General features: G+C 48.2%; 3 protein-coding genes and 4 non-coding genes across 8 annotated transcripts in view; 1 reads left to right on the plus strand and 6 right to left on the minus strand.

The window, feature by feature from the left end:
* Positions 1-11,472, plus strand: part of MAP2K1 (mitogen-activated protein kinase kinase 1) — a 77,293-nt gene extending 65,821 nt beyond the window's left edge. Inside the window, exons 6-11 of the mRNA NM_001048094.2 lie at positions 2,815-2,939; positions 4,979-5,180; positions 6,696-6,760; positions 9,548-9,609; positions 9,989-10,034; positions 10,440-11,472. Coding sequence (NP_001041559.2) covers positions 2,815-2,939; positions 4,979-5,180; positions 6,696-6,760; positions 9,548-9,609; positions 9,989-10,034; positions 10,440-10,553 — 614 coding nt within the window. The 3' untranslated portion in view covers positions 10,554-11,472. The remainder of the gene's footprint in view (positions 1-2,814; positions 2,940-4,978; positions 5,181-6,695; positions 6,761-9,547; positions 9,610-9,988; positions 10,035-10,439) is intronic.
* SNAPC5 (small nuclear RNA activating complex polypeptide 5) lies at positions 10,036-16,482 on the minus strand. 2 transcript variants are annotated; one of them, XM_038580772.1, is made up of 4 exons: positions 16,354-16,482; positions 15,098-15,187; positions 14,188-14,313; positions 10,036-10,655 (listed from the first exon to the last, which is right to left on the minus strand). In XM_038580772.1, the coding sequence occupies exons 1-3, from the start codon at positions 16,441-16,443 to the stop codon at positions 14,194-14,196; spliced, it is 300 nt and encodes a 99-aa protein (XP_038436700.1). In that variant the 5' UTR covers positions 16,444-16,482; the 3' UTR covers positions 10,036-10,655; positions 14,188-14,193. The 2 variants fall into 2 exon arrangements, with proteins under 2 accessions (XP_038436700.1, XP_038436699.1); XM_038580771.1 differs by having other exon boundaries at positions 14,188-14,316.
* A 1,406-nt stretch (positions 16,483-17,888) lies between these two features.
* Positions 17,889-22,806, minus strand: RPL4 (ribosomal protein L4). The gene is made up of 10 exons (NM_001252409.1): positions 22,747-22,806; positions 21,151-21,322; positions 20,856-20,962; positions 20,394-20,532; positions 19,836-19,960; positions 19,478-19,607; positions 18,861-19,017; positions 18,525-18,608; positions 18,304-18,424; positions 17,889-18,209 (listed from the first exon to the last, which is right to left on the minus strand). Exons 1-10 carry the CDS (start codon positions 22,747-22,749, stop codon positions 17,979-17,981), a joined length of 1,269 nt encoding a protein of 422 aa, NP_001239338.1. The 5' UTR covers positions 22,750-22,806; the 3' UTR covers positions 17,889-17,978.
* LOC119866990 lies at positions 19,160-19,229 on the minus strand. The gene has a single exon (XR_005381935.1). It is a non-coding gene; the product is annotated as a small nucleolar RNA SNORD18 (small nucleolar RNA).
* LOC119866991 lies at positions 20,071-20,142 on the minus strand. Its single transcript, XR_005381936.1, has one exon. It is a non-coding gene; the product is annotated as a small nucleolar RNA SNORD18 (small nucleolar RNA).
* LOC119866993 lies at positions 20,594-20,692 on the minus strand. Its single transcript, XR_005381938.1, has one exon. It is a non-coding gene; the product is annotated as a small nucleolar RNA SNORD16 (small nucleolar RNA).
* Positions 21,037-21,108, minus strand: LOC119866992. Its single transcript, XR_005381937.1, has one exon. It is a non-coding gene; the product is annotated as a small nucleolar RNA SNORD18 (small nucleolar RNA).
* Positions 22,807-22,967: the final 161 nt, after the last annotated feature.

The raw sequence follows: 22,967 nt of genomic DNA on the forward strand, positions 1-22,967 counted from the left end.
TAACCTGCCTTGGGCTCCTTTGGGAGGTGAGGAGGCACAGGGGTGAAGGGCCGTCCAGGTTGGAGTGCCTCCTGTGTGCTCTCCCTGCGGCGCCTCCTGTGAGCACCATCTCCCTGCCACTTGGCGTCACCTGCCACACACTGGACACTCTCCTCTGGGGTGAGGCGTGTGTCCTCCGTTGGAGAAGCGCCACGGTACTGTGCGGGTGAAGACCGTGGCTCCTCGGCTGGAAGTGTGTGTTGGGGCCTGCCCTCATTCTAGGTGTGGAGAAGAAACAGAAGACAGGTTCAGTCCCTGACATCCCGAAGGGATTCTGCGGGAGGCTGCATGACTCTATCTAGGTCGTTGCTAAGGGTCTTCCTCCCTGCTCAGAGGCACCCTCCCCCTCATGGTGTGTGGTCTTACCTGGTTTTCATGGCCCTTGAGACCACCTGACGCTGCCCATTTGTTTGTTGGTTTTTGTCTGTACGCACGCTAAAATGTAAGCTCCCTGACAGTAGGCACTCCCATCGGTTTGCTTGCCCTTGTCTTCTTGGTATCTGCACGGGCCCTGACGCATCCAGGTGCTCCATGAACAGGAAGTGGATGAGGGGAGCAGAGGTGGGTCATGTGGCCGCAGGGTGGGAGGGAACCAGATTCCTGCTAAGGTTACTTCTGATGCCTGCATTCTGGAAGACTTTATGGAGCAGACACAGGGAGGGTGACAGGGCCTTTGGAAAGGTCTCATGTCCTGTGACATGATGAGGGCTGGGTCTTGGGAAGACTGCACCAGTGGCTCTGAGTGCTTGTGTATGCACACCGTGAGTTCAGAGCCTTCCTTTCAGGAGGGCTTAGGAGCCCCTGCTGTGAGCGAGTTCCAGGCCTGTCTCTGGGAGCGCGTGAGGCACAGAGACGGAGATGCTGGAGCTGGCCGCGCATCTTGGGAATGAGGGGCGGAGGAGGGACGGGCAGGAGAAGGACTTTATTGGGATACAAGAGACTGGGTTTTTTTGTTTTCACTTTATCCTTGGAAAGATGCTTCTGTAGACTTGTTAGAATCTGTTCAAGGATAAATACAGGCATATATCATTTTATTGTGCTTTGCAGATACTGCATTTTTTTGAGATTGATGGTTTGTGTCAGTCCTGCATCGAGTGAGTCTACACTACACCATTTTTTCCAGCAGCGTTTTTGCTCACTTCACGTCTCTGGGTCACATTTTGTTAATTCTTGAATTTTTCAAACTTTTCATTATTATGTTTGTTATGGTGATCTGTGATCAGTGGTTATGACTTGCCAAAACTCAGGTAATTGTTAACAGTTTTTAGCAGTAAAGTATTTTTGAATTCAGGTATGTACATCATTTTCTTAAACATAATGCTGCTGTATACTTCATAGACTATGGTCTAGTTTAAGCGTAACTTAAAAAAAAAAAAGATTTATTTATTTATTTGCTTGAGAGAGTGAGTGAGCATGATCGAGGTGGGGGAAGCAAAGGGAGAGGGAGAAGCACATTCCCCACTGAGCAGGGAGCCTGACCTAGGACTTAATCCCATGACCCTGAGATCACGATCTGGTGGGAAGTTGGCTGTTTAATCTACTGTGAGCCGCCCAGGTGCCCCAACATAACTTTTATATGCACCAGGAAACGCAAGAAAACTCACTTGACTCTCTTTACTCTCTTTATATATATTCACTTTATATAATGCAGTGGTCTGGACCTTCAAGGGGTGTCTGTAAATGCATTCATCTGAGAGTACTGAAGAGAAAAATAATAAAATGGGAATAGTGGTTCAGATAGCTTTGGATTATGGGGATTTGGTTTTTTCCCTCGAATTCTCCAGATATTCTCTAGAGTATCCCTATTAGTTCTATCAAAGATTGCCTGTCCAGTTTATGCTTTGCCCTCGGCTATGGCCTGCTTACTGGGGGGGTCTCATCGCTGAGGTCTGCCCACACAACCCTGGCTTGGGGACTTTTACCAAGTTCCAGCCTCGTTTCCCCACCTATAAATGAGAACACTTGACCCTGCTCTGCCCACTTTACAGAGCAGAGTTTGAATCAGGGGAGATGGTGGAAGTTCACCTCCCTCTGCAAAGGGAAGGGCCGGTGAGCTAGTAGTGATGGGGCAGCCAGGTGGGAAGAGGGGAGGGTCCGAGTGCATGGAAGGCTTTGGGGCCGGTTCTGGCGGCACTGCCTTGACTGACCCTGTAGGGCAGCGGGGGGCTCCCCTGGGCTCATAGCTGCTGCGGCTGTGGAGACTGTTTGGGAGATGACCTCCGAGACGTCAGTCCTAAGGCAGCTGCCAGCCTCTGCCACGCATATTTGTAAAACCCCCATGCTCTGTGCGTGGTGTGAAGATCAAGAATAGGCATTCCTATCTGGTCTCCCCTGAGCCTTTGGTGTGTGGCCTCAGCTAGCATACAAGTCTTACTGTCTGTGCTGTTCTTCTGCCATATGATCCAACCATAGCTGTTCTGTCTTGCCAGTGAGGGTGACTGAAGCAACCAAGTCTGAAATCTTATTTATAACTGACTCCTTCCTGTGGGTCATGTGTTCAGGTCTGGATTCTCAAAGAGTGGAAATCCACTGACTTTCTGGCCTGCTTGTATAACAGGTTGCCATTTCCTCTCCTCACAGTCTTTTCTTGAACCCTGAACAAGACGGACTAAGGGATTGTGGTGTCCCGTGTTGGCAAGCCAAGAGCTGGCTGTGGGATGGCACTACATCCTGGGACTCGTGGTCAAGGCTGTTCTGTCTGGAGAGTGCTGACCCTTCTCGCCCCCAATCCACTTGTGTCAACTCCCTCCTTTTTCTGTGTTCTCTCCCCTGCAGATGTCAAGCCTTCCAACATCCTCGTGAACTCCCGTGGGGAGATCAAGCTCTGTGACTTTGGGGTCAGCGGGCAGCTCATTGACTCCATGGCCAACTCCTTCGTGGGCACAAGGTCCTACATGTCGGTATGAGCAGCGAGTTCCATTTCTCAGGCGTCTTGCCTGGTCAGGCATAGGAGCCAAGTGGGTGGTTTCCCCTGTGGGGCCAGAATGTGTCCTGGGTGATGGAGGTTGGGGAAAAAGAAATGGGGGAGGAGGCATCATGGTCCCTTCCTGAGGAGGCGGCAGCATCAGCATGTCCTCTTCCCACCATGCCATGAGCTCCCAGGGGTCAGGGATAGGACCATGGGCGTCTCTGGTCCCTAGGGTCTGGCTTGGGGCCTGGCATGTGATAGGTGCCCAGGCAGTGCTTGGTGAGTAGGCTAATGTTTGGTTGACTGACTGGGTGAGTAAATGGCTAGCGTGCTCCAGAGGATTTGGGAAGGGGGAGATGTCTCTGGGTGAGTGCTGGGGTAGAGGGGCGCGAGGGTGAGTGGGGATCTCCATGGCAGGGACTGCAGCACGGATTAACCCGGGGGTGGGGGGGAGGCCCAGAGGCTGGGGCATCCCTGCACAGAGAGCGTTTCCCGAGCTGTCTTCCACATCCTTGAGGGATCGCATCTGGTCTATGTGGTTGTCCTGTGAAGTACAGATTATCGCTCCCACTTTGGAGATGAAATCCAAATGCAGAGCCTGGATTGAAAGCCGGGTCTTCTTGCCGATTCGTCCCCTTTGCTCAGCACACCCTCACTTGCCTCTTGGATCCCACTCAGAGACAGCTGCTTCCGGCCTCTGTGTGTGGAAGTTCATGCCCACATCCTCATTCCTTCTTGCCCACCCCTTGCCCCTACCTTGACTCCAGCCACTGTCAGCGTGGCTCGCCCAGTGCCTACCCACACTTCCACCCCCTCCACTCCAGTGACACACGGTCTATAAGAAACATGAAACCTGTGGGCCCTTCAGCTTCTTCCCTGAGTATCTAAGAACTGAGTAGCTCACACTCTGGGCTGCTCACCTGCCAACTGCAAAGTTCAAAATCAATCAACAGGCCCTGGGACTTATTGATCCAGGGTTAGTGGTTTGGGTTTTGTGGTTATGTGATCAGTTCCAGAATAGTCTGATGTTTGAGTTAGTGAAAAATCCTATGGGAGATATTAATGATGTCTTAAAAATAGTACAATGGTCAGAATAAGGAGGGGTTTTTTTTGTGGTAGAGTTCTTAAAGTACATGTGCTATTTCAATTAATGCTGTATAGCACTATATACTTTTTTTCCTGGATTCTTCTACAGTAACAGCCCGTATTTGTGTAGTGTTTTGCAGCATCTAACATACATTTCCATTTGCTTTGACCTTCTGAGTAACCCCCGTAAGGAGAGCAGATATTTTGTGACGTCTGTATCGTCGTCCCCACCATCTTTATCGGCTCCACTTTATGGAGGAGGGGACTCAGGCTCAGGGTCATGTAGTTTACAGAAGTCACAGAGTTGGGACTTGAACTCAGGTCTCCTGACCCCAGATCCCGTACCTTTTCTACTGTTCCATGTTGTTTGAGGACAGTCAATGAGTCCGTGGCGGAGCTGGTCTTAGAGTTCAACTTTCCCGACTCAAGGCCAGTGCTCTACCCACTGCACATTTCACTCATGACTCACATTCCAGAAGCCGCATGTTGCAGACCCAGGGGACAAGATGAGCCTCACAGGCCCGGCTTTAGACCAGCTATCCTGCACGTGCAAGACAGTGACGAGGCTGGGCAGAGCTGGAGCCACAGGGGAAGCGGCGGCCAGGGGCCAACCAGGCCTGTGCCTGTTAGTGGAGGGCCGTGAGGAGGCGTGGGTCAGAGCCACGGGAGCCAGCTCTAGGATTCAGTGAACACAGTAGTTGAGGGCAGGTCAGAAACCAAATTAAAGCAGTTAGTAGAGGTCCTAAAGAAGGAAAACTGCATCAGCAGATCCAGGGCCAGAGTCCGGACGGAACAGGGCAGCCCACTCCCTGCAGTGTGAACAAGCCTCAAAGGGGCAGGGAGTGCTGAGGCCTCCCTTGGAGCCTCTGGGGGACTCGCCTCTCCCTCTCCTGAGTGGGCCCGAGTTAGCTCACAAGTGATCATAATTGTGTGTCTTTCCTGCAGCCAGAAAGACTCCAGGGGACTCATTACTCCGTGCAGTCGGACATCTGGAGCATGGGGCTCTCTCTGGTGGAGATGGCAGTTGGGAGGTATCCCATCCCTCCTCCGGATGCCAAGGAGCTGGAGCTGATGTTTGGGTGCCAAGTGGAGGGAGACGTGGCTGAGACCCCACCCAGACCAAGGACCCCGGGAAGACCCCTTAGCTGTGAGTGGCCTGGTGTGGCCCCAGCTTGGACTGGGGTAGGGTGGGGGCAGGGTCCCTTATCCCTGTGGGTTACTTGAGGACTGACTGAACATTCTCCCAAGACGGATTGCCTGTCTCCGGATGCCAGGGTGGGGGGCTCCAGGTGGGTGTTAAATGACTGTTACTCCCAACATCTTCTCACCCTTTGCGGAGTGCCTGCTATGTTCCTGGCATGGCATTTAGGACTTTTGTGCACTCTTGGATTTTTTAAAACCATGACTTTTTTTTTTTAGGTAGATATATATATATTTTAAATGGTTTTATTTATTCATGAGAGACACAGAGAGAGAGAGAGGCAGAGACACAGGCAGAGGGAGAAGCAGGCTTCCCGCAGGGAGCCGGATGTGGGACTCGACCCCAGGGCTCTAGGATCACACCCTGGGCCAAAGGCAGGCGCTAAACTGCTGAACCACCCAGGGATCCCTAGGTAGATATTTTTGAGATAAAATTCAGACAACATAAAATGCACATTTTAAAGTGTACATTTCAGTGGCTTTTAGTATATTTTTCCATGTTGTGTAGCCATCACCACTATAATTCCAGAACGTGTTCATCACCCTAAAAGAAACCTCACGTCCATAAGCACTCATTCCCAACTCCCTGCACCTCCAGCCCCTGGCGACCCCCCCAACCTCCCTGTCTCCATGGACTTGCCGAGGATTACCTAATTTTATTTTATTTTTATTTATTTATTTATTTTTGGATTACCTAATTTTAATAGCGATTGTGTGTGAGTAGTATTATAGTCCCCATGTTAGATACTTTTGAGAAAACTGAGGCACGCGGTGCCTGACTTGTCAGGACTGTATTCTCTAAGTGTCCAAGTCTGAGTTCTAGGTCCTGAGCACAGGGCAGCACCACCTGCCTCTCCGATCACGCATAGTGGGAATAGACCTGGTACTGGGACTGTCCTGGCTCAGCCACCGTCTTCTGATGTACTTCCTGCTGGGACGCTCCTGTATGGCCAGGAGGACCTGCCGTCTGCCCCGGGAAGGCCCTCACGGGAGGGCGATATGAAGGGAGAAACGGGGGGCAAGGAGAGCTGGTGCTGGTGGGTCACTGGAGGGGCTGCGGCTGGGCCCCCGAGGCTGACCTCGGACTCTGGAGGACAGAAGGAAGAAACCCAAGTTCAGGGAGAATTAAGACAGTCCTTGAGTTCTTGGTTATTACCTCATTTACTCCTTGGGAAGAAGGGCAGACATGATGATTATCCGTGTCCACTTTATCAAAGTCTGTGGATTTGCCTGAGGTGGCCGTCCTTGGAGGGAATAGGGCCCAGACTCTGGCTGCTGGCCAGCTCTGTGGCCTTGCTGGTTCCTTCTGTGGCCAGCCTTATCTGTGGCTCTGGTGTCGCTGCTTATCATCCACCACCCTATTCTGGTCCCGAGGACCCACGGTCCAGTCCCTAGTCTCACGTTGGCAGACAACTTCCTGTTTTTCTAAGTGTTTTCTTTTTTTTTGCTATAAAATCTGCAGCTTATGGAATGGACAGCCGACCGCCCATGGCAATTTTTGAGCTGTTGGATTACATAGTCAACGAGGTAAGTACCGTATGGCTTCCTTGACCGTGGTATTTGCTTCTATTAAGAGAAACAGTTAATTTGACTGGAATATCTGTGAGTTGTTTGCACAGTGGGGCTTCTTGGGTTCCTGTGGATTCTTATAGGGTGTCATGCTCTTGGAACTGAGCGGCTGGTTTAGAGGCTGCAGGTGTCCCTTTGGCAGGGAACATCTTTGGGTAGCTCTTTCTCTAGCTTTCTTAGAGCCCAGAGCCTCCAGCGTGCCCATTACATTCTTACTGCTTCATTCACCAGGCGTTTCTTGTGCACTTACATGGGTTACATGTGCATTGTGGGGTGGTGGCAGGGATGCGGTGGGGGTCCACAGATGGAAAAACAGAAGTCTCTAGTCTTGAAGATCATTAGATTCACACAGGAAGCAAGGCAAAAATACATACCTACCTGTAGGATAGGGTTTTCTCTTGTGCCATTAAAAACCAGTGGTTGTAAAAAAAAAAAAAAAAAAAAAAAAAAAAAAAAAAAAAAGACAGTGTAGAAATAGTATGGAAAATATTCACTAGAGATTGTATGAAAAACATTACAAAGTAGTACGTCTGCTGTGATCAATTCTTTAAAAAATCTCTATGGGAAAAAATCCGTGTACGCATGTAGGTTCATATAAAGTCTAGAAAAAGTAGTATGAAACGGTGGTTCTCTCTGGGTGATGGGAGTCTTTTGGCTTATTGCTGCTGGCTGACTTTAATGCAGAGAACACACATTATTTGTTCTATACGTAACTCATATACTGGTATGTTTAAATGAAGAGGACCAAGGAAGGAAGAGACCAACCAGCATTCATGAAATCCCGGTTAGAGGGGGTGGGAAGTGGTGGTGCAGAGGGTGGTGCAGGGCAGGAGGAGCAAGGTTGCTGGACAGGATCTTAGGTGGCGGGGCCAGCACGCCCAGCCTCAGGGCAGCAGGGGTAGCGGGTGAGAAGGGATTCAGCTGTCAGAGGTTGGGGAGGCAGCTGAGTACATGCTAAAAGGCATGGTCCTATGTTCTTTTTCAAGAGACTAGTGGAGTAACTTTTTATACTTTGTTACTGCTAAAACCGGACCGCAAAAGGCTCAGAGGGATCTTTGTTTTATCCTTTATAAACTCAACGGGGAAAATCCTGCCTCACTCCAGCAGTTAGTAAATCACTAACCATGGAAGCTAATTTACCTTTCCTGTCATTTTATGCTCAGCACCACGGGACATGAAACAAGTTGGATTGTGACCTTGGCTGCTTAAGGACTCCGGGCAGGCAGAGGGCCTTGCCCTTGTAGGGGTCAGGGAGGCCGCCCTCTACTGCTGGGACCTGAGTGGGGCGCTGCCGGGTGGGAACCAGGTTAAGGGTTGATTAAGCAGCAGCAGCCAGGCTCCTAGTGTGCTCCACTGCCTCTTGCACCCACTCCGCCCCCCGGCCTCATTACCCTTTCATGCAGGTGAGGATGCTCAGGCTCAAGATGAAGAGTAGCTCCACTTCTTCCTGCCCAGTGTTCATCCTTCTTTACCACCCACACCTCCTGGGTGCTGGGCTGCACGGCGGCCGGTGTGGGTGCTAACAGCTCCCGTCCTACTCAGACTGGCCTGGCCTCTGGAAGCCAAGCTGTCAGTCTCTCCCTTGAGCATTCCCTTTATCCGTCTCAGCACCAGCAGTGGTCTGCGGGGAGGGCCTGAGAGCTAGGTTTTAGTCCCTGACCTCCGATCAGGTTCATTCACCTGCTGTTCTGGTAAGGCCTTGGGGCAAGAGAGCAAGGCAGGGCTTTTTTTTTTTTAAGATTTTATTTATTTATTCACGAGAGACAGAGAGAGAAAGAGAGAGGCAGAGACACAGGCAGAGGGAGAAGCAGGCTCCATGCAGGGAGCCCGACGTGGGACTTGATCCCGGGTCTCCAGGATCAGGCCCTGGGCTGAAGGCGGCGCTAAACCACTGAGCCACCTGGGCTGCCCAAGGCAGGGCTTTTTATAGTGTCAGGGTCTGATTTTCAGTCTCAGACTACCTGTTGATCTGGGCGACACATTAAATAGTGACACCCCAGGCAGCATCTGGGAGTCCACTCATTAGGAAGCTACACAGAGACCCAGCACCGGTCAGTCACAAGAGGGTGGAGCACAGAAGCCAGGTGATCCAGGGCCCCGTCCTGTGTAACCTGCACAACTTCCACTGTGTATCCTGGGACGAGAGCTGTTGCCAGCGTCCTTGCACTAATACCTGCCAACAGCCACATGCCTTGGAGGGTGCGGGTGCAGGGAACAGTCTTCTAGACCCAACCTTCTGTCAGCCTAGTGTTTTATTAACCTTTGTCTACCTCTTTGAGGCTCAGAAAAGGGATGTAGCTCTTATTACTATTTAGGCAGCCTTCTAGGCCGTACACAGGTGCTGTCCAGCCTAGGCCATGCCTGGGCACTCGTACAGCCCCTCCAACCACTGCTGCTTCTAACTGCTGGGTGTTTCTGTGCCACACTCCGTGGTTTACAGTTGGGAGTGTCAGCAGGCAGGCATCGCAGAGGTCAGGAGGCTCTTGTTTCATAGGATAAACTAAGGTTCACAGAGAAACAGTGACTTGTTTAGTCACCAGACAAGCGGGTGGTAGAACAGGAAGTCCGCCCTGGTTCTCACTGGTGGGCGGTTCCACCGAGCTGACCCCACAGGCAGCCACTGGCCGTCAGCCGCTGCCTTCCTGTGGCTGGAGAAGGGCAGCAGTGTCCAGGGGCCTGGGGGGTCTGGGGGGAATACGGTTGAGGGGGGACGCCAGGCCTTTACTTCTTGGTATATATTTGCAGCCCCCTCCAAAACTGCCCAGTGGAGTATTCAGTCTGGAATTTCAAGATTTTGTGAATAAATGGTAAGTCTGCCCCTTGCTCTCTGGAAGAGTATGCTGGTTTTGTCAGCCTCCCCACCCAGGCCTGGGGAGCAGAGCTCTGCTCTTTTCCCTGCACTTCCAGAGTGCTAGGACCTCGGGGACTGGTCTAACTACACCAGGGAGTAGAAGCTGCTGCTCTGGGCACCTGCTCTGTAGGGATTGGCCATACTGCCTTTTGAGCTTAGTTTAATTCACCAAGCACTTATTCACCTGCCGGCATGCCACTGTGCTAGAACAGGAAGGCCAAAGGCTCAGGCACTCCTTAGAACCTACAGGGTGTGCGGAGGGTAGCATAAAGCCTAAGCAATTGGAGTTGGAACCAGTGCCAGGTAAGGTCTCTCACATTATCTTTTTCTTTCAGCTTAATAAAAAACCCAGCAGAGAGAGCAGATCTGAAGCAACTCATGGTAAGTCCACTTATTTCCCATTTTTACTTGGCCCATTTATTACTTTGTTGTGTCATTTGCCCAGGACTCCCGTGCCCATTCCCTGCACCACCTTGACCAACCCTGGGGCTGCAGGATCCCAGACATCAGCCTCCGCCCCTCAGTGTAAAGGACAGGCTGAGGGAAGGAAGCCCATCTGTTCCTTCGTTTCTCCTAGCCGCCACCCAGAGGCCCCGAGGGTAGAGCTGCCACCCGCAGGTCACAGTGGAAGAGCGTACGTTCTTTTGGCAGGAGCTGGTCATTTTCATGGCCCCCTACAGCTACCCCAGGACAGGCTCCAGGAGCTCCTCCTGAGCGAAGCTCTAGACCCAGGACTCTTGAACTTTCCTTTTGGTTTTTTGACACTTAACTGTTTCCCTCACACAGGTTCATGCCTTCATCAAGAGATCTGACGGTGAAGAAGTGGATTTTGCAGGTTGGCTCTGCTCCACCATTGGCCTTAACCAGCCCAGCACGCCGACCCACGCAGCTGGCGTCTAAGTATTTGGGAAGCAGCAAAGAGCGAGTCCCCTGCCCAGTGGTGTGCCATGTTGCTTTCAGGCCTCCTTCCCATGCCTGTCTCTGTTCAGACGTGCATTTCACCTATGACAAAGGATGAAGAACACAGCATGTGCCAAAATTCTATTTGTGTCATTTTTAATATCGTCTTTATTCTTACTGTTCTCTCCCTAAGTGGATTGGCTTTGTGCTTGGGGCTACTCTTGTGTATGTCGATCCAAACACGCGCAACGTTGAATTACTTTGGTGACACTTTGGTGACCGTGGGTAGTCATTCTTACTCAAAATTGCACTGCTCTTCCCTCACCGTGACTGGCTAGCTGCCTGTATTTGTGGGATTCTTTGACACTTGGTGGTACTGCATTCTTGCCAGGCATACCTCCTGTTTGAGTAGGAAGGAGCCTTGTAAGATCCTTCACAGGCAGTGCATGTGAAGCATGCTTTGCTGCTATGAAAAAGAACATCAGAAAGTATATATCATGTTATTTTATATTTTTGCTTTTGGTGTAGAGTGAAGCAATTTCTATCAAAATCTAGCCAGAGCCCTTCACTGCCATGATAGCTGGGGCTTTACCAGTCTGTCTACTGTGATGATTTGTAGACTTCTGGTTTTATTTCTATATTTATTTTTAAATATATTATGTGGGATATTTAGTGGTTTATGTCTCTTTAAGTTTGAATTAGCGTTTCTAAAATGGTGGTTACTTTGAATGTTACAAATGGATCAAGGCATTAAAATGTATGAGATTTATCTTTCCCCAGAAACAAGTACTGATGCTATTGTAAAACAAGTGTGTATAGTGCCTAAAAATTGTAATGAAAATCCTTTTAACCATTTCAATCCAAATGTTTAACAAATCTAATCTCTTATTCTAATAAATATACTATCAAGTTAAAAGGATGAAAAAAATGTCTACTTTCATGATAGAATTTTCATCAGTGTCTCCGGCACACAGGAAATCAAATAATTTAGCCAAGCCTTATCGTGAGGGCAAAGGTAGAGACCGGAAGGAGGCTGGAAGGCCACACTGAGGACAAACTCGGTGCTCTGGACTAACAAATCTTCTCCTGATTCCAAGTCTGGGACTTTGTCCAACTATTCTCACCACTTGTGTGTGAATCTTCCAGCCACCTTTCCTGTGTACCCTGAATAGATCCATGTCTTCCTGCCATTTCTACACGGGTAAACGTAGGAGGCAAGGGGGGCTGGGGCATCACTGGTGTGCTCCCAGGAGCACGGAGCACAATGCTCTTGGCCAGCCATGCCTGGCTGGTGCGGGAGCCTCCGCTCGGGATGCCCAGTCCCGTGTTGCTTTGCTCCCCTGAACAATGATTTCCCACTTTCACCAGTGACTTCATTCTGCTTCCCCGGAGAGGAAGAGACCTGGCACTGGCCTGGTCCTGCCTCTGAGGTAGCAGTGAAGTCACAGAAAACAAAGCCATATCCCGGATGTCCACTGATGCTTTTCCTGTGACCAAGTCACTTTTGGAACTCGAGGTCCCTGAGATGCCGTGTGGTCAGCACCTCTTCCCACATTTACTTGGACAGCGCAGGCTGTAGAAAACCAAAATAAACACCTCTTTAAAAACCAAAAGGCCTATTTTGTTCTCAACTAAAAACAGAACTTGGGTAGCTCTCCTGAGTAGGTAGCTCCACTCTGGGTCTACCAGAGCTTGGAGCACAGCCACAGGGTTTTAAATACAGCTTAGTGTCCATGTATCGTTCGTTGCCTCAGCCAGTCCATTTTTTCTTGCTGTGAGGCCAACATCTGTTCTAACAGTCTTATGTGTTTCCACAGCCATTCAGACCAAGGTTTAAGCCTCACACCCTGTGTCTTTTGCTAACGGAGAAGATACAAACAGAGAATGTCTCATGAAAATGTGCAAACTGTATCCTGGGAAGGCGTAACCTGGGGTCTAATACCTGGATCTGAAGGCTTTCATGTTCAGTGTCTTTTGACGGGTGTTTTAAATTCTCTATTTACATCAAGAAGTGTTACATTTCCAGAGTCAAAAAGGTTTCTTCCTACTACTGGTGTAGATCGATCTTGTTTTCAAGAATGACGTTCCCTGCCTCAGCCTTGCAGTTTTGAGTTCCCTTTGTCAAAATCCCTTCCTTAGACTTCCTCTTGCTGAGACACCAACAATAGCTGGATTTTTAAATGATGCCTTGTCAGCGCCCCACAGCCACCTGTGAAAGTGCTGGCAAAGGGAGGAATACTGTCGTTTTACACACAGGCAACCAGAGCTGCAAAGAGTTAAGGGGGCAAGTGACCAGTTAGTGGTAGAACTAGAATTCAGAGCCAACCTTTCTAGCTCTCAAAAACCCATGCTCCTATTTTAAATAAAACCCCCAAGTATACAAGCCTGAGTGCTTTTCGTGGCAAAACAATTTTTTTCACTTTTTCAAGAAACACACTCATTTAAACTTCTGGCTACTTCCTGTAAAATAACTTTAATGAAATGTTAATATACTTATGTTCTTTCCTGGAATAGCTACAGAAGTAGTTCTTGAGTAGGTTCTTTGTGTTTTTTTTTTTTTTTTGACTCTTCCGTTGCTTGGGCAGGGCAAATTACTTTCATAAAATTAAGCAATAACTTAAGTGTATATTCACTCGAAAAGGGACAGTATGCAGAAGTGAATCTCAACTCTAAATACCAAGTTTTAGGGATCCCTGGGTGGCGCAGCGGTTTGGCGCCTGCCTTTGGCCCAGGGCGTGATCCCGGAGACCCGGGATCGAATCCCACATCGGGCTCCCGGTGCATGGAGCCTGCTTCTCCCTCTGCCTGTGTCTCTGCCTCCCTCTCTCTCTCTAACTATCATAAATAAATTAAAAAAAAAATTAAAAAAAAAAAAAAAAAACAAGTTTTAACAACTTCATTTGTCATTACAAAATCCCAATCTCCTAAGCATAGTGATTTAATGGCACATTTCTTCTCTAAGGCCAGAAATGAGTTTTAAGCCATCCTGATGTATTTTTTGCCCCAGAGAAGGAACTAATCCTTTCCTGTTACTATCTGGAAACTGGGAAGCTGCACCACGGCTCTTTATCTGTGATTTACCACAGCGATGTCTCAACCTCCGTGTGATGGCAGCCACGCAGAGCCGTCTCTAGTATGGTATTCCTATCGGCTGCACTGAGAGGGGGCAGCAGCTTGTGTTCTCAAGTGGCCCTCTCTGCTCCTTGCTTGTCATCATTCTCTCTGTGGCCTTGCTCTGCTCATAGTGGTTCAACAGCATGCAGACGGCCTTTAATTAGTTTTCTTAAAAGAGGCATTGTTGACTAGGAAAGGCTGCTTGTATTTAAACTCTGCCCTTTGTGCAAATGCCAGACTTTCTCAATAGCATTTTAGAGGAAGTTTTCGGTTTTGAGCACAATTACTGAATCTGACCAGAATAGTCACCGCACCATCCATATTGCTCAATGCTAAGACACTGTGTCTTTGCTTTTCCATAAGTCACTGGTTGTTATTAAAGTGTTCTGCAACTTAAGTTCTCGATGGAACCACTTTCATAGCTACACATCCTAAAATTCTTGCTTTCTTTTAAAACAGGCCAGAGGGCCTGCGGAAAGAAAGTTTTGGAGACAAAGTTCCTGAGTTGTAGAAACCCTACCCTGCTTCAGGAATCTGATTCTTCTTCCTCTTCCTCCTCCTCCTCCTCTTCGAGCACATGGCTCCTTGTGCTCAACTCCAGTGCAGTTTGGTTGATTGATGCTTCATTGTCTACATGCACCAGCATCTGCTTTTGGCAAAGACATTATCCATTAGGAGTAAAGACATTGGCATCAAACCAGCAAATTCTTAAATATGTTTTGAAATCAAATCTCAATTGCATATTCATCCCCAATATTTATCACCAGGGGCTAAGGCCACTTCCTATTTCTCCAATTTCTAACCTGACCCTCCTACCCATCTCATTGTCAAAATGGGAGGAGAGCGAATGCCCTAGATTTGATAGACTGCTACCTCATCTATAAACACGGTTCATGCATAAGAATTATGCTAGTCTAGATATGCTTTCAAATGGTTTCTTAAACACATTTGAGAAAAAAAATGCTCAAATACGGTAGATTTAGAGTATTGTACTATTTTACTTGAGGGCTTGGTAAGAGGAGGAGATGTTGAGGACTGGAACTCACTGTTTAGCACTATGCTTTGTAATTGAAGCTACACTGTTCTCAAATCCCAGGCTTACTTATTCATGAAGCAGTGGAAATTTTGACAGATACTTGCAAAACTCTCCAACTCTCCCTGGGTTCACTGGATTAACTAGAGATCAGAGGACTAGGCATCTCAGCAGTACCGGACTAATAAATCAAAATGTGACCAGCTGGTAGAAGGATGGGTTGTTCCCAGTCTAGAACAGCAATATGTAATAGCCAGTTTATTTAGAACATTCTAGCAATTCTCTGACTCCTTTGGGCTCAATAATGTAATTGACAAAATGTTTTTGGCCTCCAAGCAGCATGAGAGCAGAATGCACTTTACATTCTCTCCCTGGCCCCACACTTGATTAAACTTACATCATGTGACTGTTCAGGTGCAGGTTGAGAAGACAGCGTCTCATCTCCTCTCCTTGAACTAATCATTGACTGGAGGGCTAGTTCTTCAACCTAGAAAACAAGAATTGAGAATACTTACTATTTGTTTTCTTTCTTTCTTTTTTTTTTTTTTTAAGATTTTATTTATTCATGAGAGACAGAGAGGCAGAGACACACACAGGCAGAGGGAGAAGCAGGCTCCATGCAGGGAGCCCGAGGTGGGATTTGATTCTGGGTCTCCAGGACCACAGCCTGACCCACCCAGGTGTCCCAATTTGCTTACTATTTCACTGGGCTACTGACATGGGTAAAATCTGCTGAACATGCTGTCAAAGGCTGGCACGACGACAAGTAAAACCAGTGTAACCTCTGTGCAGCTCTAAGAGGGAAGGGTGGGGCCCTTGACCTTTCCCCACATTTTAAGGAAAGGAGCCCAAGAACACCTCCAGCCCCTTTCCCCTGGATGTACAGGTGTTTCAGCTGAGCCAAGACTTTCATTCCCTTGGATACAGCAGATCTGGGTAGCAAAGCCAAGTGTGACCTTAAAGAAGCCAAGTGTCTTCTGATTCCACAGAAGGCGAACTCCTTAGACTGCAGATTTGTAGCCGGTAATGAGAACGTGAGGGCGGGAAGAATGGGCAGGGCAAGTGTTTCCTGGAGCATAAAGGCTCCTGGGCTTTAGAGGCTGCCCTCCTCATCACATACGGTGCACAGCCACTCGGCACCTGAACAGGTACCACCAACAGAGGAACGGACGTGCAGGCCATTAAAGGACACTTTGAGAGGTCACAGCTATACAAGGCTCTCGGCTTACAAGACGCCTTCATAACCTGCATCTCGTTTGGACTTCAATGACCGGGGTCTGAGCAGCCCTTATGGGCACCGCCGCGCTGGGGCACCCACGCTCGTCCAGGCCGTGGAGTCTGACAGCTGCCCCCGAAGGAAAGCCACCGGGAACTCGGCGACCGCCCCCGCTCCGGGGCTCGCCGGCGTCCTTCGCACGGACCTGCGAGCGCCGGCAAGCGAGGAGACGGCGGCTAGCACGCGCTGCCGGAGCTCGGGGCGGCGCCCGGGGGCGGGGCGGCCCAGGCCGGCCGACGGAGGTCGCGCGGGCCACCCGCAGGTGCGGCTGTCGGGGTGCCACGCGGATCGCGGGGCCTCAGCCCAGCCCCGCGGGCTCCACCGCGCTCCCTAGGGACGTCTCCACCACCGACGCCTACGGCTCGCGGGGCGGTCACCTTGAGCCGGTTCAGCTGGTCGTGCAGGGCCGCCTTCAGCCGCAGCAGCGTCTCCTCCTCCTTGCGCAGCTCCTGAAGCCGGCTCAGCATGGCGCCGCCTCCCGCCCGCCGTCGGCCCGGCGCTCGGTAGTGACGTCACGCCCCGCGCCCCCGGAAGCCAAGCCGCGGGCGGGGCGGGGCCGGCGTCACACGCGCCAAGGCGCTTCCGGCCGGCGCCCGTGGTCTCGCTCGCGGCTTAGCCCAGCGCCATCCCGGGGTTGGAACCGGAGGAACCGGAGTCAAGGAACCGTCAGGAATCCCTAAAGCACAGGGCGTGGGGCCGTAAGGAACTTGGGAGGTTAGAACGGCCAAGTGCCGAGTTTCAAATGCCTCTTTGGCACAGTGCTACCTGCGCTGCACTTCCGGTGTCGCATCCCGTGCGGAGAGCGCCCGAGGGCAGAGCGAAACCCCGAGCATCTAGCACAGGCGTACGTGCCCTGTTCCGTTTTTGCAGCAGGGATTCCCGGTCCCATCGAAGTGGTTCCCAGGAGCAAAGTAGAGCCCTGGTTTAGGGCTCTAATTAGGAAGGTAAAGCCCTGCTAACATTCAGTTGGGACCTGGTGCCTTCAAGTATTAAAGGACTCAAATCTCTACTCCAAACCAGCTTCATCCCCCTGGATGTACCAAAGGAAACAAACCAGATGCAAAGCATGTTGCCGGGACAAGATAGGTCAGGGTAGGTCCCCTAAGGTGAGGACATGCTGACGGAACCGGGTAGGAAAAAAACCCATCTTTTTGGATTGGCTTTTCCGTGCTCTATGTGGCCAACATATGCATCATATCCATTCCCTTACTAAAACTGCAAAAACCCCACTAGCTGAAACATGCTGGACACTTCCAGGTCATAGGCCAAAATACCAAGGGTGGCATTTCCTCTAAGAAGTGTCCTCTTAGACACTTCCCACAGCAGGTTTTAACAGGAATCTTCCTGAAGGAACCATGAATTTTTTGCAGTGCCTCAAAATACATTCTGCCCTCTGTGGTCCTAAAAAGAAAACAAAGTCCCCTTACCTTTCTCTTCTTGAAGGTGTGGTTTTTGAGGGAGGAGTGCTAAATCTTTTTTTAAAAAACTAGAGCTTACCAGTGAGCACATGGAGAGGGTCAGGGGAGAACCCCAAGCTGACTCTCCCACTTAACTCAGACGCCAGAAGGGGCTCAATGCCACGATCCATAGGATCCAACTGAACCCAAAACTAAGAGTCTGTGTTCAACCCATTGAACCACCCAGGCCCTGGAGGAGTGCTAAATCTTGGCAGCTTGTGCATATTTGAGATGAGTCTTTTAACCATCTGCTTCTCAAAACATTTTCAATTTGGCTTTTATATTTGGATTTATGCAACATTCTTCCCATTCAAATGCATGGATTTACTATAAAGGCAAGGCCCGGTTTTATACCAGACTATCTATAATGAAATGGAACCAAAGAGGCTGGAATTATGTGGAACAACAAAAAACCCACAAAATTCTACCCATGATTCACAAACACACCCAACAAGTTATGTTTCTCACTGTCTTTGATCAGGTCTTTATTTAAAATTAGCTGTCCAAAATGATTTGAGTTTTATGGAATAAACAAATATAAGTTTTTAGGCAGCGGGCTTCTTCTCTTCCGTGGTAGGTTTCTTTTCTGCAGGTTTCTTGTCAGCTGCTGGTTTCTTGGTAGCTGCAGCCTTTTTTCCTACCACAGGTTTCTTCGGCTTTTTCACACCAACAGTTTTCTTTCCTTTCTTCCCTACCGTGGGCTTCTTGCCTGGAACTCCCTTCTCCTCCGATTTGGCTTCTAAAGCTGCTGCTGCCTTATCCATCCGGAGTTTGTGCTGCAACAAATTAAAAAAAAAAAAAAAAAAAAGACCTTAAGAATTTTATCTTAAAAAAAAAAAGTTAACGTTTCAGCAAAAACCTATCACTTACATTCTTGGCCTGGCGAAGAATGGTGTTCCGGCGCATGGTCTTTGCATACGGGTTTAGCTTCAACATGATTCTTAGGTTCTTCAGTGGATTCTTCTTCAGGACTCTACGATGAATCTTCTTGCTGTAAAAAGGCAGAAATTTTATTTTACTCACATTATCCACGTTTTTGAAATAACCAATACAGTACGAAGCTGGAGCATAATAAAGTATCACAACTTTACCGTGGTGCTCGGAGGGCTCTTTGGATCTCTGGGCTTTTCAAGATTCTGCTGAGGTCTGTATTAAGCATCTTATGCATGGGAAGGCTGAAAAGAAAAACATGCTGACAATAAGATGCTCAATTCCTACTTCTCACTATCCACTGAAACTCTCCAAGTGTTCCATCAGAATTTCCACTACACTATCACTGTTCAGAACATCTCACCATTTCACAGTACTCAATCTATGTAAGAGGAAATGGCAACACAACATTATCCATCACCCATAAGCCAATTCTGAATATAAATATCCACAGCGTGAACATCTGTGTTCGATATATGAACATGAAGAACACTCACTTGTAGTTACTCTTGAGGGAGGCAGCCTTACGCCAAGTGCCATACAGATCGTCTAACTTGCGGAAAGCACTTTCAGTCCAAATGCAGAAACGTCCCACATGCCCACCAGGAGCAAGTTTCAGAATGTTCAGCTTGCTTACATTAAGTAAAGTAATTCCTTTAGAAGGGAAAAGAGAGTTAGGGAGCCTGTATTTTAAATACAAGAAACATTACGCTTATGACTTATGTGCTACCTAAGGTACCTGAGAAATTACGTTACTAATTAGGTAGTTCCCACCATCAATGTGCTCATTCAGCCGAGAATCAGAAGTTCCACAAAATCATGTGTTTCAGAAACACGGACCATGAAGTGGAATTTCATCACATTAAAAGCTGAGTAAGCGGGATCCCTGGGTGGCTCAGCGGTTTGGTGCCTGCCTTTGGCCCAGGGCACGATCCTGGAGACCCAGGATCGAATCCCACATCGGGCTCCTGGTGCATGGAGCCTGCTTCTCCCTCTCCCTCTCCCTATGTCTCTGCCTCTCTCTCTCTCTGTGACTATCATAAAAAAAAAAAAAAAAAGCCGAGTAAGCTTGCAGAGTACAGGCAATCAAAACATGTATCAACAGTACAATTACCAGGGATGTTTCTGAAGGCCTTGATGATACCGTTGTCTTCATTGTAGATGATGCAGGGTCCCCTGCGCTGGATACGACGACGGTTTCTCATTTTGCCTTTGCCAGCTCTCATTCGCTGAGAGGCATAGACCTAAAGAGAGAGAATATTTATGATGAAAAGGAGCCATAACAATTGTCCAACATTAACACACAAAGCCATTTTAACAGTCAGGATTCAAACCCAAGGTGAAAGGTTTTAGAGTCCCTGTTCTCATATCCACTGAAGTCACACTGCCCTCCAGTCATCTTTTGACATTAAAATCTGACAACAAATTTATGTTAAGGACCATGAAAATGGAAATCGGTTCATTAAGCCTACCTTCTTGATATCATTCCAGGCTTTAAGTTTCTTAAGAAGCAAAACTGCCTCCTTGGTCTTCTTGTAGCCTTCAACTTTATCTTCAACCACCAAAGGAAGTTCAGGAACTTCCTCAATACGATGACCTGACGATGCCAATTAACAAATATCAACACATACCTCATTACCCCGAACCTTTTGAAAAATCTACAAACATTTCATATAATCCACAAAAGCAAAATAGCATATGATGTGCCAAATCAGATTTCCACAAATATCATGTGTTTCAGAAACACGGACCAATTTAAGTGGAATCTCATCATTTTGACAGTTTACAAAATAAGCAACATGAAGTCTAAGTGGCAAGTTTTCTAATACATAAAAGCACCACATTTCACTTAGCTCCCCAGTTACACTGTATTTGTCGATTAGAACTATTACTTAATAGAGAGAAATTTAGTCAGGGACTCTGGGATGAATAGAATCCATACAGGTTACTGTTAACGTGAATGAAATGGGTTGGGTGGAAGAAAAAAAGGCTATCCTTGTATTATTTCTGTAATAATAGAATATACAAACCTTTAGACATGACCAGTGCTGGTAAGGCTGAGGCAGCCAGGGCAGAGCAGATGGCGTATCGCTTTTGTGTTGTGTTCACTCTGCGGTGCCAACGGCGCCAGGTTTTGGTTGGTGCAAACATGCGGCCTCCACGACACATCTATTTTCGCAGTTAAGAATCACATTTCTCAAAATTTTAGGAATTAAAAAAGGTTAGGTCTTGCTCAGTAAGAATTTTCGTCACCCTTCTGAACCAGCTTACTGACAGCAGGCAACTGTCGCTGAGAACAGAGTAAGACGCAAATTACGACATCATTGCAAGCAGAAGTTCCTAATGCCAAGCTCCGAACTGCCTAGAACAATGTTTAACCTGGACACTTAGTATGTTGGAAATATTTTCATCACTACTAACACGAATAAACTTGGTCCAGTCTCGTAAATGCCTTAAGAGCTGACCAATCTATACAATAAAACAAAGGATACATTTCCAAAAGCACCCTGGCCAGAACGGTGAGTCCCACCGCCTCGAACTCGGGGAATTCGAGCCACGGCTCTGCCAGTACCCCAAGATTCAGCACTGGTTTGATGACCTGAGGTTGGGAAGAAACACAAGTTTTAGCTACTCAACCATACCCATTTGGGACTATCACGCATAGCAGCCAACAGCCTCAGAACATCCAGGAAAATCATGTAGTTCAGAAACACGGACCAATGGAGTGGAATTTCATCACTGCTGTTAAGTGGGTCTTCAAAATATCAACCCTTGAAAAACCCGTACCTGCTAATTCACTGACAGCATATGGCTGTCTGTTGTTTTTGCGCAAGTTGGTGTGAACAAAGTTCACGATATCGGGTCGAATGGGAGCCTTAAACACAGCGGGCAAGGTAACATTTTTGCCGGATGATTCCCCCTTTTCGGAGTACACAGATATCAACGGACGAGCACACGCCTGCAAAAAGTAAAAGATAATTTATATGGACAATGCCAGAGGCACTCATCTCGCATATCAACAGTATCCTTAAAAACTGCATTACAGAACAGATTGGTTTGGAACGGAAGACAACACTTAGAACTAAAACAAAGGTTGTGACCAACACATCAAGTCTATTAAGTTCAATAAATTCTAAAACTTAAAGGACATTTAGCTTCTCAAACTCTACCGCATAATTTGTTAAAAATTTCAAACCACAGCTTACAAAAGAAAACGATCAAATGCATACTGTAAGGTTTGAAAAGGCTATTTAAGGCCGCCACCTAAACTCTTACCCAGTGTCCCCAAATCTGGGCGACCACAACAAACCCTACCTCAGATTCCTGCCCCTGGCCCCCTTCAACCTGAACACACCTCAAATTACCGGTCATGTTACTTTCTGCTGAACCTTCTCCAAAGACTTACCACCTGAGGGTAAAACTCAAGTTCCAAGAATGGCCTACACCACCTGCTGGACCCTTCATCTCCCTCTCCTTTCTGACCATCACTGTCCCTACACTCAGGCCACTCCCCTTCTGCCTCAGACACACTGGTCTCCATCCTGAAGCTGCTCAACATGCTTCCTCAACGCTCCTTCAAGCCATGTTCTCGGAGGTTTCTCTGATCACTTTAAAGCTCAACTACTGCCTTCTCTTCCAGCCACCGGGGTCCACAGCACTTACCATCATCTGGCATTTTGGTGTTATTTGTTCAAACTACCATCCAAGCATCACAAGGATGGATTGTTTTGCTTTTTTTTTTTTTTTCACCGAACTCCACAGAGCACAAGACACTACCTAATACGCATGCAAACACTATTTGTGAAAAAAGCAGCGCGCGGGACAGTAGTCCTATTATGGGCTAAGAATTCAAAGGACACAAAACAGGACAACTTTTAAAATAAGAGGACCGGAATGATTTCCAGAGAGGATTAAGATAAACACAAAACGATAAAAAAAATTGGAAAAAAAAAAGATAAACACAAACGAAAATTAAAAAAAAAAGTGGATATGCAAGTCCCTCACAAAAATAACTGAAGGTGAAAATAACTATTCAACAGGACGTGAAACTAAAAGGCCCCCAAATGGATCTTCACGGATTCAGTCTTAGGCCCCGTGAGTTTCCAAATTTTCAGGAGAACCGACGCCTTCTACGATCCAGGGAAAACTGGAATCCCGAGAGTTCCTCTGCACCTCAGAAGCCGGGACGCCCACGTTGCCTCTAAGATGGCTGCCTAAGAGCCGCGCTCCCCAGCTCCGAGCTACAGACAGATGCCTTTGGCCCTCATCTTCTTTTCCTCGCCTCCTCTCCTGAAGATTCTATGCCCCGATCCCCGAATCCATTCCTGCCGGGTCCCGAGAAAGGGGGGGGGGGAAAGCCCACCAGAAAGAACTTCCACTCACCATCGCGGGGAGAGGAGAGGGCCACGCTCCTCTCAACCCGGCGGCTCCTACAGGAAAAGGAAGTGCCTAGCACTTCCGCCGCCTATGTAACCATCAACGCTTCCGCCAACCCGCCCGCCTCAGAACCACGCCACAGGCACAACATATCGCCCTACCACCCTATAAAAAAATAGCAAATAGCGTGTTATTTCTTCGTTTACATCAATTTACGGTATCCACTG

This window comes from Canis lupus, chromosome 30 (assembly GCF_011100685.1).
Source record: "Canis lupus familiaris isolate Mischka breed German Shepherd chromosome 30, alternate assembly UU_Cfam_GSD_1.0, whole genome shotgun sequence".
Taxonomy (NCBI): domain Eukaryota; kingdom Metazoa; phylum Chordata; class Mammalia; order Carnivora; family Canidae; genus Canis; species Canis lupus.

Coding starts and splice junctions, on each gene's coding strand:
- SNAPC5 (XM_038580771.1), bottom strand. CDS start 16,443: ATGCTGAGCCGGCTTCAGGAGCTGCGCAAGGAGGAGGAGACGCTGCTG. Junction 15,188..16,353: donor ACCAGCTGAACCGGCTCAAG/GTGACCGCCCCG, acceptor CTTGTTTTCTAG/GTTGAAGAACTAGCCCTCCA. Junction 14,317..15,097: donor CACCTGAACAGTCACATGAT/GTAAGTTTAATC, acceptor CTTTGCCAAAAG/CAGATGCTGGTGCATGTAGA.
- RPL4 (NM_001252409.1), bottom strand. Junction 19,018..19,477: donor GGCCTTCAGAAACATCCCTG/GTAATTGTACTG, acceptor TCCCTTCTAAAG/GAATTACTTTACTTAATGTA. Junction 18,210..18,303: donor TTCTTCGCCAGGCCAAGAAT/GTAAGTGATAGG, acceptor AATTTGTTGCAG/CACAAACTCCGGATGGATAA.